At 49.9% G+C, this 18,449-nt stretch overlaps 1 protein-coding gene across 5 annotated transcripts in view; it reads right to left on the bottom strand.

Moving 5' to 3' along the window:
- Hnf1b (HNF1 homeobox B) overlaps nucleotides 1-17,698 on the bottom strand; it is a 53,709-nt gene extending 36,011 nt beyond the window's left edge. For 3 of the 5 annotated variants that reach the window (XM_052757345.1, XM_052757342.1, XM_052757341.1), the window contains exons 1-4: nucleotides 17,355-17,698; nucleotides 12,514-12,713; nucleotides 7,125-7,389; nucleotides 5,187-5,422 (exon numbers count right to left, since the gene is read on the bottom strand). In XM_052757345.1, coding sequence (XP_052613305.1) covers nucleotides 5,187-5,422; nucleotides 7,125-7,389; nucleotides 12,514-12,713; nucleotides 17,355-17,698 — 1,045 coding nt within the window. The remainder of the gene's footprint in view (nucleotides 1-5,186; nucleotides 5,423-7,124; nucleotides 7,390-12,513; nucleotides 12,714-17,354) is intronic. The other 2 variants (XM_052757344.1, XM_052757343.1) reach the window with 1 other exon arrangement.
- Nucleotides 17,699-18,449: the final 751 nt, after the last annotated feature.

The raw sequence follows: 18,449 nt of genomic DNA on the forward strand, positions 1-18,449 counted from the left end.
AAGGGCAGTTCAAATCCCCACACAGATAGAGATGGGCTTGGGAAAGAGAGGCCAGCATTTCTTTCCACAGAATTCACCTTGTTCAGGGGCAGCAGCTGGGGAAGAAACAGTGAACCAGCTTGGCTCTCAGTCCTCGCCTTACCTCACCTTGGTGATCAGATGGGAATAGCAGACGTACAGAAGAAGGGTGTGTGTGTGTGTGTGTGTGTGTGTGTGTGTGTGTGTGTGTGTGTGTGTTCGTTCTCATGTTTAAAAGTTTTTAGTGTCTGCATAGAACAAATAAAGACAGATGGGCAGTGTACTACAGGTCAAAACCTGTCCCTGTCCCCTGCTGACTAACTCTATGAACTTGGGCAAATTACTCACATTCTAAACATTTTCACTTCCCTTAGTTGACAAACGGGGATATCAATCCAGACAGCACCCATCCTCCTATATTTTGGGGAAAGTTAAATGGGACAAAGCACTCAGGTGCCAGCCCAGGGTCTGGGACCAAGGAAGTGCTGAATCCACAGAGAACGTGATTTCTCATCTTCAGTCTTTCTTCTCTTGGGTATGGCTGAGGTCTCCTTGGGTAGGGTATCTTTTTGTGCCATGGAGAAGTGCAGCTATCCAGGCCATTTTTACCTTGACCAGGAATGAATCTGTTTTGCCTAAGCCATGGGTTAGAGTCCCACAGCCACTGGGGGATGCTGCAATGGGGGACTAAGAGAGAGACTGGAGGCACGACTCTGTGTTTCCAAGTTCTGACATATGTCACGGAAGTCTGGTCTGCTGGGCTGGGAAAGGAAGGGATAGAGTTCAAAGGCAGGAGAAAACAGCAGCCATGGAAACAGTATGTCCTTTCAGGCTGTGGCCCAGAGGCCCAAACTTATCCTAGGGAGGTGTCTTCTCCCTTCTGTGACTCACTGACTTCGTTGAAGAACAAGTACTCATTTCCTCCTGAAAAGATCATTTAGGAGAGAGGACATGTGTGGGAGAGCAAAGGCTGATGGGGACCGTGTGTCCCTCCCTTGCTTCCTTGCGGAGGTAGCCAGGTGACTTAAGACTGAACAAAGCCACCCAGATCAGGCTACAGATACCAGTCCTGGGCCAAGGCTAGCCCAGTTCCCATCCCACAACCACTTCCTCCTCCTCCGAGCCAATCAATACAAGTACCAGTCTCCAACCAGCTCCTTTTTCTTGCCACAGCCCTGCCCTCTGACCTTTTAGGGGCCTTTTCCTTGATTCAGCTCCAGAATGGAGGTAGAGGCCATCACTCCGGGTCTGCTCAATGGCCCCAGAATGGGTTGTCACAGGATCCTATAACCAGGGACAGCTCCTGCTGGCCAGAGCTGGAATGGGGAGGGCGACAGATAAAGGCCTTCCAGTCTGAAGATAAATGGCTGCCTGCAGCCCTGCTACAGTAACTTTAGGCCCCCAAGAAGAAGAGACAAAGGTTGCCCCTGTGACACTCACTGGAAAGACGAAGGCCCAGCAGCAGCAGCCAGGCTGGTTCAAAGCCCCAGCTTAATTGTCAATTAAGCATGCATAAGGGAGACAAAGCCGTGACAACCCCTGGCTGCATGCTGGTGTGTGATTGTAAAGGCCAAGAGGGGCAAGGCTGGAAACAGCTGATTCTGCTGACTATGTTTGCAGGGTACCTTGTAACCAACCGGCCGCTGACAGAGGCAAAGTGCCCCTCCTGCCATCCCTATTGTGTGGGACATTCCAGGACCAGGGTCACACTGTGGTCACCGTGGGCAAGTGGGGCACATGCAGTAAGCATGGCTGGGAAGGAAAGGGCTTGCTTAGGAAGAGGAGGCTCAGCTCTCCGGGAAGAGGATTCTGGGGGAAGTTTCCTCCTCTCTCTGGTGCTGCCAGACCTCCTCCTGGCTCAGGCGCTGAGGTTCAGAGAAGAGACAGTGCAGAGCAGGGTTCTGGGACCTTGAGGTCTGGTCCCTCCCCAGCTCAGCCTTGGAGACAGCCAGTGTCAGGGGCTGGGGAGATGGCTCAGGGGTAAAAATAAAGACCAGCGTTCGGAGCCCCAGCACCCACGTGAATGCTGGGCGGGCATAGGGTTTGTCTATCATTCTGCACATTGAGAGATGGATACAGGGATTCCTCAGAGTAAGAAAGCTACCTAGAGCAAATCTTACTAGTAAATCTAGCGAGCTCCGTGTTCAAGTGAGAGACCCTGCCTTACTACATAAGGTGGAGAGCCATCAAGAAAGACACTGGCCATCAACCTCCTGCTTCTCTCTTAGCCTCCTTTGTACTACATCTCAGGGGCTTAGGAGAATGTCTAACCCCATGGCTTAGACACCACACACACACACACACACACACACACACACACACACACACACACACACAGTGTTTATGCCCATACATATGTGATTACGCATACACACATATATGTACACACCATACACGTACATGCACATGAGCATGTGAGCAAGAGAGTAAGATATAGATAGATAGATAGATAGATAGATAGATAGATAGATAGATAGATAGACAGACAGATAGACAGATAGACAAACAGATAACCAGTGCTGATACTGGGTGTTGATTCCAAGTTTTAGGTTCCAAGTCAGCTACGGTTTTGGTGTGAGCAGGGACTGGGGAGGCCCCACTGTGGGGAGGGTACTGTGAGGGTCTGCAGCCCAGATTTGAGCACTGCTGTCTGATCAGCCCTGGGGGAAGTCCCAAGAGCCATTCTGACAGCCTCAGAAGGCCATGGAGGCTTCTAACTCCACCATCGCAGAGCACTGGTTACTTCTCTGCCAGTCCCAGGGTGAGAACGCATCTCACTACCTCTTAGGATTAATGTCCATGTGTGTGAAATTAAAAAGAAACCAGGTTCTTTTTGCCTGCCCTTGTTCCACTGCCTCATTTATCCTCTGCAATACTGAGATGCCGGGAGTGCTCTCACTGTGGTTTGCTGGGAAAGGTGGCTATTTACAGGTCCACCCATCTAATCCTCGCATGCACCCAGCATCCATTTGACGCACAGGAAACTCGAGACTTATGTGAATTAGTCACACGCATCACCTGTCTACTTAGAACTGAGGTTCAAAATGACACCCAGAGAATCCAGTACCTGGGCAGTCAAGGACTACCATGATGGACCTTGAGTGAAAAATGAAGGCCTAAACAGCCACTGAAAATATCCAGTGTCCTGTAAGAATACTACACCTGCCCCACATGACAGCCGTAGGATCTTTCTCTCCCTAGAAAAGACCCCCATGTCCCCAGGGATAACCTTGAATCCAAGCTGATACTGGAGACTCCATGTTGGTGAGAGGTCCTCCCTACAGGGTATAAATTCTAAGGATGCAGGGCCCTGTGTCCCAGTATTTTCCTTTCCCTCCCTGTTTAAACATACTGGCTAGGCACATACTCCATCACGGAGCTACGTCCCCAATTCATATTGCCAGGACCTGGTTAGCACTTAATGCATATTTATGTTGCAAGAACCAACAGGCTAGATGTCTATCTCTTTCTGGGCCTCAGTTTCTTTCTTTGAAGTTCTCCTGGGTTCTATCCTTCTCATAATTTTCACAAAGGTCCAGACTTTCGGGGCAGCCCAGAGACTCCATTTTCAGTGGACTGTACCCTTCGCAGATGCCCATCTGAGGCTGTCTCCTGCCCTTGTCCCCACCTCTGCTCTGTTTCTAATGCCCGGCCATGCTGCCCTAGCTCTCTGGCTCTCCAGCCAGGGCACAGAGAGCCTAAGCTACCGACCCTGTGGTGACCTTGGCACAACCCCAGCTTGTCAGAAAGCTGCTGGGCCTTTGTTTGGTTTGCGGGCTCCCTGACTTTGGTGTGGAGATCACAGGTCCCAGCACAATAGCCATTGTCTCCTCAACAATGATCCTTGCCCCCGACCACGCCCCCCACAGCTTCCAGATTTAGCTCCGCGGATCACCATGGTGGGCGAATGCTCCAGCCCTGCTCAGTACCGGCCATAAGCCATCCACCACCTACCCGCTGAACCTTGCTGTATTGCTGTAAAGGGGTTAAGTGACTCTGTGGTCAGGCCAACCCTTGCTCTCCTCACTGCCGCCAGCTTCTCTGCCTCTCATGAATAAGCCAATTTTCTTTTGGGGGTATCTGAGCCCTTCCTTACACTCAGAGCAGGGCCTAGAGAAACTCCAGCAAGGTCCCAGGTTCACGCTGGTCAATTTCAGGTCTCAAACTGTATCTCCTGTAAGTGGCAGGCTGGGAATAAATGTCTGCATATCACCCAGTTGGTACTCAGACCCTGACCTCATGATTTGGATTACCCAACATATGGGCCAGCTCCCAGCCCTTGGGCCTTTCCCATCAAAAAGGTAACTAGCAAGAGAGGGGAGGAAGGGACTTCAGAGGACAGTAGATTGTGACAATGGCTGGCTTTCCTTTCTCAAGCCTTTCCCCAGATCAGAAAGCAGCATTGTTTGGTAGGCATGGGTACCAAACAATTGTCTAGAAGCACCTCCTCGTTTCTGGTTAAGATGACTTTCTTAGGAGAATTAAGGCCCAGGAGAAGAAGGCATGGCTGACACTGCTTGGCAGATAGGAGTCCTTTCCCACGTGAGGATATAGGCTTCTAACTCAATACATTCAAACCCCACAGCAGAGACATTCTGATCTGGGCCAACATGGCACAACCTCTTTAGCCAGTCATCACAGAAGACCTCAAATGACAGACCCATCTTACTCCTGGCTCAGCACAACAGAGACTGCCATCTAAGTGGCCTTTCCCTACCAACCACTAGACTCCTCCTGTTGAAACTAGAGTGCCAGACAGGATACGGCCTGGCATGGCAGAGGATGGCCAGAATGCCGTTCTCCGTCATACTGACCAGTGATATGGCACTATGATCTCCCTGCCTGCAGCTTGGACCTGGCACTCCCAAAAGGCAGCCTCTTCTGGGGACAATCTGTGCGGCTGAGTCAGCAGCCACCCAGGGAGAATGAAGACAGAGACAGAAAGGGCAAAGGGCTCTTTGAGGGCCAAGCAGCTGAGCAAGGAGTGGGAGGAAACCTGACCAGAGGCACGCACTTCTCTTTCATGAGAATGTTCTAGCGATGGGAGGAAAGTGGGTCTGCGCCATCTCAAAGTTATAGGCTCCTCCGAAACACCAGGAACAGAACGAAGTTGTCGAGGACAGCAACAGTTGGTTCTGAGGCAGTGAGAGGCACTGTTCTCCACTTACCTGACAGCTTGTTGGGAGGAGAGGAGCTGGGCTGGTGGTGAGGGGAGCCATGGGTGAGCAGGGGGTTCAGGTTATGCGTCTGGTTGGAGCTATAGGCATCCATGGCCAGCTTCTGCCGGAATGCTTCCTCCTTCCGGCGGTTTGCGAACCAGTTGTAGACACGGACCTCTGTGACCAAGTTGGAGCCTAGGCCGTGGGCTTTGGAGGGGGAGACCCCTCGCTGCAAACATTCTGCCCTGCAAAGAACAGAGGGGAAGGACGGTGAGTGAGGGTGGCTGGGGGATTGCATGTGCTGGGCCCCAAACACACAGTCATAGTAGAGGCTGGGGAGAAGCCTGTCCAGAGAAAGGCCATCCTCACAGTATCTGAGAGGGCTGGAGGGAAGCTTTAGTGCAGGCTGTGAGCAAGCTATGTTACCTAGAAGTCTGAGCATAGGCCCCCTGTGTGTGGATGGGGCAGGCCAAGGATCAGCAATTTCAACAGAAGGCCCAGTGATCGGCGTCCTGACATCTTTACAGCCTCACAACAGAAGAGTTCTTCACTGACTCTGAGTCTCTTCCAGGCACTGTGAGAGACATCTGGGCTTTTGGGGGTTTGGATAACGCCCAAAGCAAAGGGTGCAGAGAACCTGATTCCACATTCATATTCTGGGGCAAAGAGCTAGCAGAGAGGGGCGGGGTCATTAAGGAGGCAGCCAGAGAGGGCAGGTCTCCGATTATGAGGGCCGATGAAACCCCCCCAGCACACTGTGAGCTACGCTCTTAGACACCACTTGATGGAAGAGCTTGTGTCAACCCAGGCTGCTTCCACACTGGGCTTCCCTGGCTCTGTCTTTTCACTGCCAAAGCTACTCAGCAGAGAGGCATAGCAAAGGCCCCACAGGCTTCTGCCAGAGCAAGGAGTGCATGTTCTAGAGAGTCAAAACTGGAATGAAAGAGAATAGAGAAAGAATGAAACCAAAAGGATTCTCTAAGGACTTCCAGTGCTTGCTTTAAAAAACAAACAAACAAACAAACAAACATACATCGTTGAGAAACAGAAAGGAGTCTGTTGGGTCTGTGTAGATGGAGCCGGCCAAAGAGATCCAACCAGCTCTTACTCTTCCGCTAAATTTCCTTAATTGTGTGCTTGAGACAGGGTCTCACTCTGAAGCCCGGATGGGCCTCAAACTCTCCATCTTCCTCCCTTTGCTTCCAGAGTGCTGGGATTACAGGTGTGTGCCACTATGGCAGTCATTCTCACAAAACCTATGTCAGGTCCCAGTTTCTTTCCAGTCGCATGGGGATATAATTAGTAGAGGCCAGAGCTAAGTGACAGTTTGGTGTTGACTGTATGGAGTGGAAACATCTCTCTCCAGCATCATATTTCCTGTCAGAGCTTTTAGAATATCTCCCCCAAAATAACCACTCATGGGAACAATGATTTAGTATTTCACAGAGGTGAGACTCCATGATTGACAAGTAACAATGCTATACAGGCCCCTTAAATGCTGGGTGTCTTGGATCTTTCTCTTTCTTCTTTTAAACATTCATTTGTGTGTGTGTGTGTGTGTGTGTGTGTGTGTGTGTGTGTGTGTTTGCATGCACACACTCACACCATAGGACATATGCTGAATTTAGAGGACATTTTGCAAGATTTGGTTCTCTCTCCATCATGTGGATTCTGGGGATCAAACTCAGGCAGTCAGGTTTGGCAGCAAATGCCTTTAACCCTCTGAGCCATCTTGCCAGTCCTCAGAGCTTTTAATATACTAAAATAAGCTGTGACTCCCGTGATGTGTCTCAAGCCTACTTATTAATAAGCTGAATTTGGGGTTCTGGAGAGCACACCCTGGGAGACCTTGATTTAGCCACACTTGGCTTGATAACTGATATCTCAGCGTCGCAGGACTGAGGGGATGAGCCTCCCCCGATGACTCCAGTGGGCTCCTGGCATTACCTGTTGCACTCCTCCACTAAGGCCTCCCTCTCCTCCTTGCTGGGATTCTTTTGCCGGTCGTAGGCCTGGTACAAAATTTGCTGGGATGCGGGCCCCCATTTGAACCGGTTACGGCGCATCTTCTTGTTGGCGGGCTCAGAGCAGGCATCCTCGGACTGCCCAGGCCCCTGGTTCTGTTGACTGAACTCTGGAAAGAGAAACAGCAGCTGATCCTGACTGCTTTTGTCTGTCATATTTCCAGAGCTCTGGACTGTCTGGTTGAACTCTGAAATGAGAAAGGAGTAGATTTGATAGAGCCTGCAGCCTTCACTCCACAGTCAGACAGACAGACAGACAGACAGACACAGACAGATGGGCCAAGGGACAAAGACCCCTTGATTCTTCTCCCTTAAGCTTTACAATCTGCTCTAATTTTATGTGGGAATAGAAAGGGGACACCTTATGGCGGACTCCTCCCTGCTCGTCTTGTGTGTGTTCCCAGCAAAGCCACCCTTTCCTTTCTTGAACAGAGTTTAGATGTAGACAAGACAGTGCTTTGACTCATTGACCTTCTGACATTAAGTGACACTCTGAGTCCTGAATGCTTGCATTTTTATTATCTATCTATCTATCTATCTATCTATCTATCTATCTATCTATCTATCTATTTTGAGAGAGGATTTCTCTGTGCGTCCCTGGCTGTCCTGGAACTCACTCTGTAGACCAGGCTGGCCTCAAACTCAGAGATTCTCCTGCCTCTGCTTCCATAGTGCTGGGATTAAAGGCATGTGCCACCAAGGCCCAGCTCTGAATGCTTGTATTTTGATGACAAGGGGATGATCCTAGTCAAGTCTCAGGCCTAGGGGGAGACTGTTCAAAGGTGTAATTTACACTTACCTATCATATTTAGAGGCAGTGTGTAGCCCTCCTGCTCTTTACTCTTATCTATCCTGGGCACCTGTATTCTAACAGTAGGTTCTTTGAAAACCATGAAACCCCAAACCTTTAAAATCATGCTTGGAAATAAACAGGGAGCTTTGTAACTTCAAAAGATGTTCCTTAGACTTCTAGCATGATTGCAAAGGCAATAATGTGTGTGTGTGTGTGTGTGTGTGTGTGTGTGTGTGTGTGTGTGTGTGTGTTGGGTGGTGTATGTGATATGTGTGTGTCGTGTGTATGTGATATGAGTGTCCTGTGTGTGTGGTGTATGCGTGTCCCAGGGAACCTTTAATGAGGGAGGTGGCTTGAGATGTGCCCACATAATTTGAAAGATGGAAGTGCAGAGTCCAAAACAGAGGCCCTTTCTAGGAATGACGCTGAAGGGGCTGGAGAAAGGTGGAAGGAAACACCAGGTTGTTACTTTCCAGGCCTGGACAGAGTAACCTTCAATCCATCTTCATCAAATGAGTGAAAGGTGGAGACAGCCTGGCCCGGTGGCAACATGTTGGCTTATATGGTTGGGATGAGGTTTGATATCTGTTTTATAAGAAGGGAACTATGTTGTCCTCTACCTCCTATCTGCATGGAGCAGGGTTCACAGAAGCGGGGGATATATAACAAATTCATTTTCTAGCCCCTACTCCCCATCTTCTGGACCTTGATGCTTTCCTTTCTCAGTTCCCAGGGTCCCTCGGAGTTCTCAGAGTGTCCAGCTACAACCTCTGGAGCTCTACAGTAACACCTCTGGGTGCACCATAATCTCAGACAACTGAACCACAGATCCACACTATTACACTACTTGGAACCCCCCCCCCCCCCCCACACACACACACAAAAACCCATCCTAGCATCTCCCTGTGTACCTGGGATTTTATGGCCGTGGGCTTCACTTCTATTTTGGCCCATCCCAAGGAAGTGGTGGGCATCTACCCAGCCTGGATTTAGGATCCCAGCTGCAGGTGGGGCTGCCTTTGCTTAGCCCGTGGCCAATGGCCAATTCAGAAGCAGCCTCCTAGGTGGGTGGATGGCTTCTGTCACAGAGCCTTTGATTTGAGATGGTCCTGGAGTCACCTTAGGGCTCTGTTTACACTGATGCCCACTGTGTTTCCAGAAACCAGAAACAGCCTCTGCTAAACATAGAAGCAGAAAATCACCAGCTTCCCTGGGATGATGTGGGAAGATGGTAGCTCTTCCCACGGCCAGATGCTTCCAGGGGTTTGCAGCCCTTACATCACTCACTCTTCACAGCAGCTCTCTATGTGCTGTTACTTAAGGGTGAAGGTGGAGACAGAAGTCCCCTGTGCACTGGGGGAGGGGACTATTTAATGTCTCCCCTGCTCCTCATGGGCTCTGGACCACCTCTGTAGACTCCCCTATGAGTAACGGGCAAAACCAGTGAGGATGACCCCAAGTGTCTGGGATCCATTTGAGATTTTTTCATTAGAAATGAACAGATGTCCCTGCTGTTCACAGGGAGTGGGCCACCTCTACAACGCAACACCCTCTACCTGTAACCCTCCACCTAATTCTCGCAGCCTTTCTAAGGGAGAGAGTGTCATTGCTTCCGACAGCAGATAAAGAAACTGGAGTTCAGAGTGGTTAGTGATGGGTCCAAAGTCACACGAGCCTAGGATGCTCTAGTGTTCCTAGCCACTAGTCTACGAATCCCCCAAACAGCAATGCTCCCCAAATCTGACTTAGGTGGAGGAGGCTTTTGCTACACACATGCCCCAATATGAAGCTGATCTTTGGGGAGACAGCAGCTGGCACAAGGTCTGAACCCAGAACATTTGTGGGCCAGTCAGGGCCTACAGGCCTCAGGGACCTGTCCTAGCCATATCAGTGTTGGAAGATCGAGACCCTGCAGGCCCTCCAGCTACCGACAACTCCCCTCCTCTTTCTTTCGAACTGAATGGAATAGAAAAGGTTTGGTACCCATTAAAATGACATCGGAATGTCATCCTAGGCTTGGGAGCTAGTCCAGCAAGTTCTATATGTATAGACAAGCCCTTGAATGGTACCATTCATTAGTTTAGTTTTTCATGGAACTTCTATGTACCATCTTATTTCCTTCTCCTCTTTCTCTTTCCACTCAACTCATTCATTTGATCTTCCTTTTATGTATCTCCCCAAGTTTTGTCTTATGCTGGTGTGTCTTTATCCTTTCAGACTTGATAAGAATGCTACCTCCTCCAGTAAGTCCTCCAGGATTTATTTCTCCAGGTGATATTGCAATCGCTCCACTGCCCAGTGCATGCCTTTTAAAGAGCACTTGGAAAAACAGCTGTCATTAATTACTCAAGCTTCTCAACTCCTTCAGGGGAGTATAAGTCCCCAGAGGCAAGACCTGTGTGCCTTACAGCCGACCATAGTGCCTGGGACATGACATGCATGATAATTATAGGGGGAGGGATATATCCTTAGGTTCTGCCTCCTGTAACTTCAAGGCAAAAACAACGATAACACGGAATAAAAGTGTCCCTTGCAGGTTGCCATCCACTTTAGTCAATGACCCCTTCTTGAGCATCCCGAAACTCTTTCTGGGACTTCCATCTTATTAGACAGTCCAGTGTCTTTTGTGTCACCCTGTCTGTCCTGGGGGAGCTGAATGAATACCACCCTGACTGCTGAGCCATCCCAGGGCTGTCTGGCCTTTGGAGACTGTGGCTCCTGAGAATGTTCTGGGGCCATGCAGGAACTGAAGAGCTGCTTCATGTCAGGAGGTCAATTCCTTAAATATCACCACCATGGAGTGGGGGGTGGTCAACCCATACTTTAAAGGACTGACTCCTCTATGCTGCAAACCGCATCTCTGTGGCTTCTACTCTGTCCACACAATGTTCCACCTCGAGAGTTAACCTCAGCCGGAGACAAGAGCCCCCAAACCTTCCCTTCCACTGATGGCCTTTCTGCCCACAGACACTGGCACAGTAAACACAGACATGATCATTTGGGAGCAGTGTGGGGAAAACACAAATCCAAAAGCAATTTGAAAAGTAACTGGGTAGCAAGAGGGAAGACACTCCTACCCAGAAAATGATGGAAATGAACATGTTGGCAAAGGCACAGAAGCTCATAGTCTGGGGAGAGGGGGCGGGGTGGGGGAGGGGGCGGGGGTGGGGGAGAGTGAGTTGGGGATGGCAGCAGCAGCTGAAACTGTTCTACAGAATGAGCTGGGTCCAAATAGTTCAAGTGTCATGGCCAAGTATGATCTCTCCAAATAAAAACAGCTCAAGGTTCAAACTCCCCTTAGCTTAAACACCTGAGCTCCTCAGCATTCTTGGGTGGAAAGAATTTTGGGACAGAAAAGAGACCTTGTTAAGAATTGAAATAAACCTGGCATAGTGGTGCACGCATTTGATCTCAGCACTGGGAAGCAAAGGCAGGTGGGATCTCTGAGTTCCAGGCCAGCCTGGTCTACAGAGTGAGTTCCAGGACAGCCAGGACTACATGAAAAACCCTGTCTCAAAAAACTAAAATAAAATCCCAAATAAACAAAAACCCTGAAGCGATGAGAATTGGATCAGCAAACCACCATGTGTCACCCTGCACTAAGATAGTCCTCTACAAACATTCTTATTGGGATAGTTGATGACGTTTGAACAAAATCTGAGTTTTAGATGGCAGTAGTGCTTCATAGGTAATCTGGCAAATTTGGTAGGTGCATGAAGCATGTATGTGTTGGGTAACCCGTTGGTACAACACGCAAAATATACGGGGCTGGATTATGTAGGCAACTCGCTGCAAAGTGAAACTCTCTTCCTATTTTCATTTAATAATCTATTCCAAACTTAAAACAACTAAAAGTAAGTCTGTAAAACAAACCAACCAACTGGTGGGTGGGCTAGAGTTCCAAGTGCAGACAACTATAACTGCATCCCGCCTCAGGCAGAAAGGCCGTCTTCACTAGATGGAATCACTCCCAGCTGAGCCCAGATTCTGATCTTGGTAAATGTGAGTAAGCACTTTAAATCGTTTCTGGACTTAGCCCTCACTCCCTCCACCCCTGCCACCACTTCCAAAAATCAGGGTCAGGTTCTGGTTGTCTATACAGACACCTTAGCCGTTTATACTTTTTCCAGAGGGGAGGAGAATAACAGTAATGGTCATCGATATTGTTGACCCCTGTGCAATGTCATCTTTGGTAACTCAGACCTGTGGTCATATGTCAACCAGAGACAAAGAAAGGGATGTTGGGAAGAAGGACTAAAAACACTCAGGGCACCCTGCCTGCACTGAAGGGTCTACAGAGCAACTAACTGTGTAGCCAGGGGCTGTGTGAGAGAGAAACGATAGGAGATAATCCACTGTGCAGCATCTGTAAGGCCACCATCTACCTGCCAGCTTCGTACACTGGCCAACTCCTTTAAAAGACCTTCCCGATGGAGGGGAAACCGAGGCAGCCCACGGGGGTCCGAGTGAGGGCAAAAGTCACTGTGGGTTGAAGCAGAGGCAGGTTTAAAACACTTACGTCGGAGGATCTCCCGTTGCTTTCTGACATACCAGGTGTACAGGGCAGCTCGCTTCTGGGTCTTCATGGGGGTGCCCTTGTTGAGGTGCTGGGAGAGGTGGGATTGGTTCAGGCCTGTGACGTCAACCACCTCCCTCTGGGGGATGTTGTGTTGCTGCATGTAGCCCTTGATCATTTTGGCGGCTCTCCAAGGGTCCTCGCTAGACAGATAAGCAGACGGTCAGGGTGCTGGTGGGAAACGCCCAGGGAAAAATAGTCACCTGCTAGGTACAAAACTCACCCTAACATATCTCTCCACCTGTCCAAACTACAACCTGGAGCGAGGTGTACGGCTAAAAGAAGACAAAATGGGAGAGGAGTAGATGCCTCCCCCATTGTGTGCTCAGGACATAGCTTGTCCTTCTGAGATAGGCACAGGAGAATGCCCACCCCTACCCCTATTACACTCCCCATCCCCTCATGCCCTGGAAGAAAAAACTCTTGCTTTATTCTGCTTTCCTTGGATTTCAAGAGACTAAAAAGCAAGAGTCCTACCGGAAAGTGGAGGTGCCTAGGGCCTGATTCTACACCTAGCCAAATGAGTTTTTCAATCCACCCTGTTTCCGCCTAACCTCCCCAGCGTTTCTTCTCCTTCTAAAAAGGAGGCCCCAGTCTGTTAAAAGAGGGGTGGGCCGGTGTGACCACCTCCTGGGACACAAGGAGTCTTCCAAAGAGTGCCTGGATGTTTAAAAAAAAAAAAAAGTATTTTTGTTTGGTGTGTTTAGAAACCTCCTGCAAACCTCAAACTGAGATATTTCATAAACGTCTGTATAGCTGTGATTCCTTTTGTATTCAAATATTACATTGTTCTTGGAATTTTAGGAAAGTGTTCTCAGATATAATGGCAACACTCCCCCAGGTTGAAGAATCAGGACACTTGCAAAGCAGGTAAAGTTGTGTTTTTTTTTTCTGTTGTTGTTCTTTGTTGTTGTTGTTGTTGTTTTAATTATCCACAGCCCCACCTCCCAAATAAATCCTACTGAGGAAGAGTAATTTCAGTTTTGGGAGTAAGACATTAATGATCCCAAATGCTCCGTTTGCCTGTGTGATTGCATCTCTCCGATAGGCTACCAGGGAGAGGACAGATCTGTAGATTTCAAGTTTGGACTGAGAATGTAGTCAGGCTTCTGCGTCTCACAAACACAGGTACAGCTTGTCATTTTAAACAAGGCACAGGGCTTTTTTTTTTTTTTCTTTTACAATGTTTCCAACTTCCGTTGTTACTTTTTCTTGCTTGTTAAATGGAATACTTAGAATGAGAATTGTCATTTAAATTAAAAGACTCAGAAAATAAAACAAGGTACATACAGATCAAAAGTATAAAAGGTACAAGTATGTGTACAATTTTTTAAATGCAGTTATAGAAACAATCCTCCACTACATGTTGATATATATAAGCACGTGTGTGTGTGTGTGTGTGTGTGTGTGTGTGTGTGTGTGTGCATGCGTAGTAGAACCTGAAAATTAGGTTCAGATGAAATAATAAAAATTGGTGCTAAAGCGGGGGACCAAATTAGACACAGTAGTAAAACAATTATATTTCAATGGTGCCCGTAAAAATCAATTAATTTGTTTAATGTATTAAAAATCTCCAGCAATCAAGGGAGATATTTTATAGGCATTCGAATTGTGATATTTCAACAAGCTTTGACTATTGGATTCGTGAGAAGCCAGGCTTTAAAAAAGATGTTCTTGAGAAATGTAAACTTTCACATTAATTATACCTAAGTTAACAAATTTCTCAAGCATTTATAAAGGCACATAAAGTAAAACAACATAATGAAGTAATAAGAACAAAGGCAGAGGAAACGCGTTCCAGTGTCATACCTGGAGAATTCACCGTGAGCAAGAGGAAAACACAAAACACGGCAATCAACATTTTAGACATAACCATGTAAATACCAGCGGGTCGTCTAAATGCTCGTTGCTGGCTAACATTTCCAAAGATATTTTTAGGGTGGAAAAACATTTCTAACAGGTACGAACAATAGCTTCAAAAGCTAGAGAGAACAGTATTTGAGTTTTAAAAGTTAATACTGTATCGCTTTAACAGATCATTTGGACATTTTCCCTTTGTTTAACTGCTTTACCTGTTACTCTGCCTGCCTAAGAAACCTAGCGAAATAGTGTTGTGGTCTAAGTGTGAATGGTTCTGTGAAAACGGGGCATTAACTCAACAATGAGACGATTAAGAAAGAAAGAAAAACAAAACAAAATAAACCCCCCCCCCCCCCCCCCCCCGCACAAAAACCGTTGAGAAAAAAAAAAAAACCTTCAGGCCCGGAATGAAAAGATTTGAACTGGGGGTAAGATGGCGTAGTTACACCTTTTTTTTTTTTTAAACCTCTCAGACCCCTTAATGTCTGTCTCGCGTGTTCCCTGGGCCCCGGTAAGGAGTTATTGGGAAATACAGTTTCCTCACCAGGATAAACTCGGGATCGCAAGTTGAGGTTGGCTTTCTTAGAGCCAGCGCAGGTGTCAAATGCCAGCCCGCGGTGGCCACATTGTCCTCCTGGCCGTCTCCTTCCTCAACAATGACTTTGCTGTCCCGGAGCAGAGAAGCCCTGGGCCCCAGCCGCGCGGGCCAGGGGCCTCGGTCCCTACTTTCTAGGTGGCGGCCGGCTCTCCTAAGCACCCCGGACGCACTAGCTTCTGGGCCGGCAGCCGGGGACTCCGCAGTTTGCAACCTTTCTCCCTGGCTAAGCTCGTCCAGCCAGGGTGAAGGCGTCCAGGCGCACCACCCAGTGACTTCCTCCCCCCGCACACCTTTCTTTTCTTTCTGACTTACAGGGGAACAAGAAGGATGGGGGGGGGCGGTGGAGTGGGCAAAAGAGAGTGCCTGGTACCCTGCAACTGGCTGTGCAGTGACCTGAGAGCCGCTAGCAATTTCTTGAAAAATTACTTTAATAAACTCGGAAGCTCCAGGAGGCCCAGGGGAGGGAAGGCGGCACCAGCTTGTGAAAGGGACAAAAACCTCAGGGTATATCCTGGGTCCTCACCCCGGCTAGAGTCTGGACTCCCCTCCTTTTCCTCCCCACCAGCTCAGGGGAGGGAAGAAGACCCAGGTCCAGACAGGCTCTGTGCCTGCGGGGCCCTGTGGGTATTGGCTTCCCGGAGTGGCAGAGGGACCTGGGGGGCGCGCCCTGCGGCGCAGTGCGTGTGCCGTGCCAGCGCCCCGCGAGCACCCCCTCCTGCGTTTTGATTTCCTTTCCTTTCTAAGCCGAGTTTACAACTTCACCAATGAATAACCCGCCTCTCTTTTCAACCTAATCACGCTCTTTGTGTACTTTCTGTTGATGATTTATAGGAATAAATTAATAACACCCCAACTCCACGTGCTGCAGTTTATGTTACACCTCCTCTGTCCATCATAGCGTGGGGACCACACTAGAGAGGCGCACTAGGCCTCCAAAGCTTCCCTAGGTCGGCTCCGAGGCAAACTAGACAGCGTAGCCCAAGGCAGTCGGGAGTAAGGGCCTAGGCCCCAGGGGGTGACGATGAGATACTTGGGTAGCTGAACCAGGCTCAGGACAACCTCCCTGCCACCCTACCACCCCAGATGCTCGGAGGGGGCTCAGCTCCCTACTCTGTACCGTGTACACCTGATACCACCCAGGCCCCTAAACCCGACTGGAGAGAAATCACCGTCACATAGACAAACAGCCAGGGAAGAAACCCAAGCTTGTGAATTAAAACAAAATAAATAAAATTAGGGAATTAAAAAAAATAAAACAAAAGTCCTCCAGATTGCCTTGACTAGAGGGCAAGCGGCCGGGTCCCCAAAGCGCAAATTCAAATGCAAGGTCATATCCCACCTCAACCCTGCGCTGCGGGAGAGGGAGCCGAGGCGCGGAGGCCCGGCATTCACTCCGGACTCTGAAACTTTGAAGCGGCAGGGCTTGAGAGTCACAGGCCACGCGCGAGGGGCTCCTTCCTGAAGCCAAGTGGCTCCGGAGCGACGTGTGGTTTAAGAGAATCACTTGGCTCCTTGGATAATTAGTAACTAGCTGTCAAAGTGTAGGCCAGGGAGAGAGGACCGGCAAGTGATCCCAGCCACCGGATAGACCGCCAGCCTGTCCCCGGGTCCCCCCAGGATCGCCGGGGTGTCTCTAGTGAGATGCGTACACGCCCACCTTTCCACATTGGGACCAGGTGCTCTACAAAGTGGGGCGGGGGTGTCTGAGGAGCACGATGTACTCCACCTATTCTCTCTTCCTTTCATTCCTGGTTTCTTTTGCCCGGCACGGGTCCATCGTGACACTACAGCAAACTTTCCGCTTTACAAATCTAAACCCGGAGCTCACACTCGCTGCAGAAACCAGGACCCAAAGAACTTGCCTCCCAGGCCTCAGCCACCATTGCTGCCAGACCCTCTCTGCAAAGAGCTGCAGGCCTCTGGAAGAAATGGCGTGGTTTGAGGTTTTGGAAGTGGTTGAGGGCGCAAGTCTGAGGTCCTAGGAGAATCACAGTTGTTTCCCTGCACCCACCTGCACCCCTGTGATCTAAGGATCCGCACCCTCAGTTCTCGCGCCTGGGTACCACAACAAGGTGCTTGAGTCCAGGGCGCCCTCCTAGGTGGAGGCAGATGAAGCCTCGGTTTCCAGGTTACCCGGTTGAGGGACTGGTTCAATTGTTAACAGGGAAGCGGAGCACCCCCGGGGGATTTTTCCCTTAAGAAAGGGACTTGCGGGGAAAACAGTCTGCACCACAATCTTCCAGCGCGGGGGCCAGGAACTGACTCCAGGGACCCGCGGGGTTGGGGGGTGGTCCAGGGAGTATCCAGCACCTTTCTTGCAGCCTACCTGAGCATCCGGTCCACCTCGGCCCGCTGCTCCGCGGCCTCTTCGGTGTTGAGTGCCTGTAGCTCCTTGAGGATGGGAGGGGTGTCATAGTCGTCTCCGTCCTCCGAACCCTCGTCCCCAGACAAGCGGCCCTTGGCGTGGCCATTGGTCAGAGTATGGAAAACCGGCTTGGTGTCGAGATCCGTCCCGCTCCCTGGGGACAAGGGCAGCGTCTCCAGTTTCACCCCAAAGTTCGGGGACGGCAGTAACTCCTCTAAGGCCTGGATCAACACTTCCTTGGTGACTCCAGAGCTCAGAAGGGCGCTCAGGAGTTCTTGCTGGAGCGAAGTGAGCTTGGACACCATTTTCCAAGTACGAAAAAGAAGAGGGTGAGGGGATGGGTAGGTGTGAGAGAGGAGGGTGGAGGGGAGTTTTACAAGAGAACCCCAAGTCCTGGAACCCCTCCACCCTTTAGACTCCAGACACCTGTTACTCCCCCGGGTCCCGGAGTCTCCTCCGAGAGGAGTCAGAAAACTTCTAACTTGCCATGATCGCCACCATTAAGCCATATAAGATATGCAAATGAGTGGGAAGGGCTCGGCTTTCGGCAAGATGCAAATGGTGGTGGGGAGGGGGAAAAACCGAAAGAGTGGGAGAGCCGTAGGGACAGTCCAACGGAGCCGGAGACTCGGGCCGGGATCGGGACTTGCCAGAGCCCATTGTACTCACCCTTGGGGGGGCTCCAAATCTTCTCTACCGAGTCTGTTTATCAGCCAAACTTTAGCTGACCTTTGGACTTGTTAAGCAAGTGGCTTGCAGCCTAGGCTGGGTGGGGGTGGGGGTGGGCTTTTCCACTGGCGGCCGGTTCAACTTTAGTCCAGAAAGAAGAAACTGCGCTTCTGGGGTTCAGGTGAGAGAGCTGGAGAAAGATGGGGTGCCTGAGAAGAGGGAAGTCGGGGGCAGGGGAGGATGAGGAGAGCAGAGAGTCTCCAAGGTGTCCGCAGGTAGTAAACCTGGAAATGGAGCAGGGCGGTGGAGAGTCCGATCCTCTGGGAATGAGCGCCAGGAAGAAGACAGTGGCTCTAGGCACGGTTAGAACGAATTGGAGGGACTCGG

Source organism: Peromyscus californicus, unplaced genomic scaffold, assembly GCF_007827085.1.
Source record: "Peromyscus californicus insignis strain IS unplaced genomic scaffold, ASM782708v3 Scaffold_3__1_contigs__length_106647218, whole genome shotgun sequence".
Classification (NCBI taxonomy): Eukaryota; Metazoa; Chordata; class Mammalia; order Rodentia; family Cricetidae; genus Peromyscus; species Peromyscus californicus.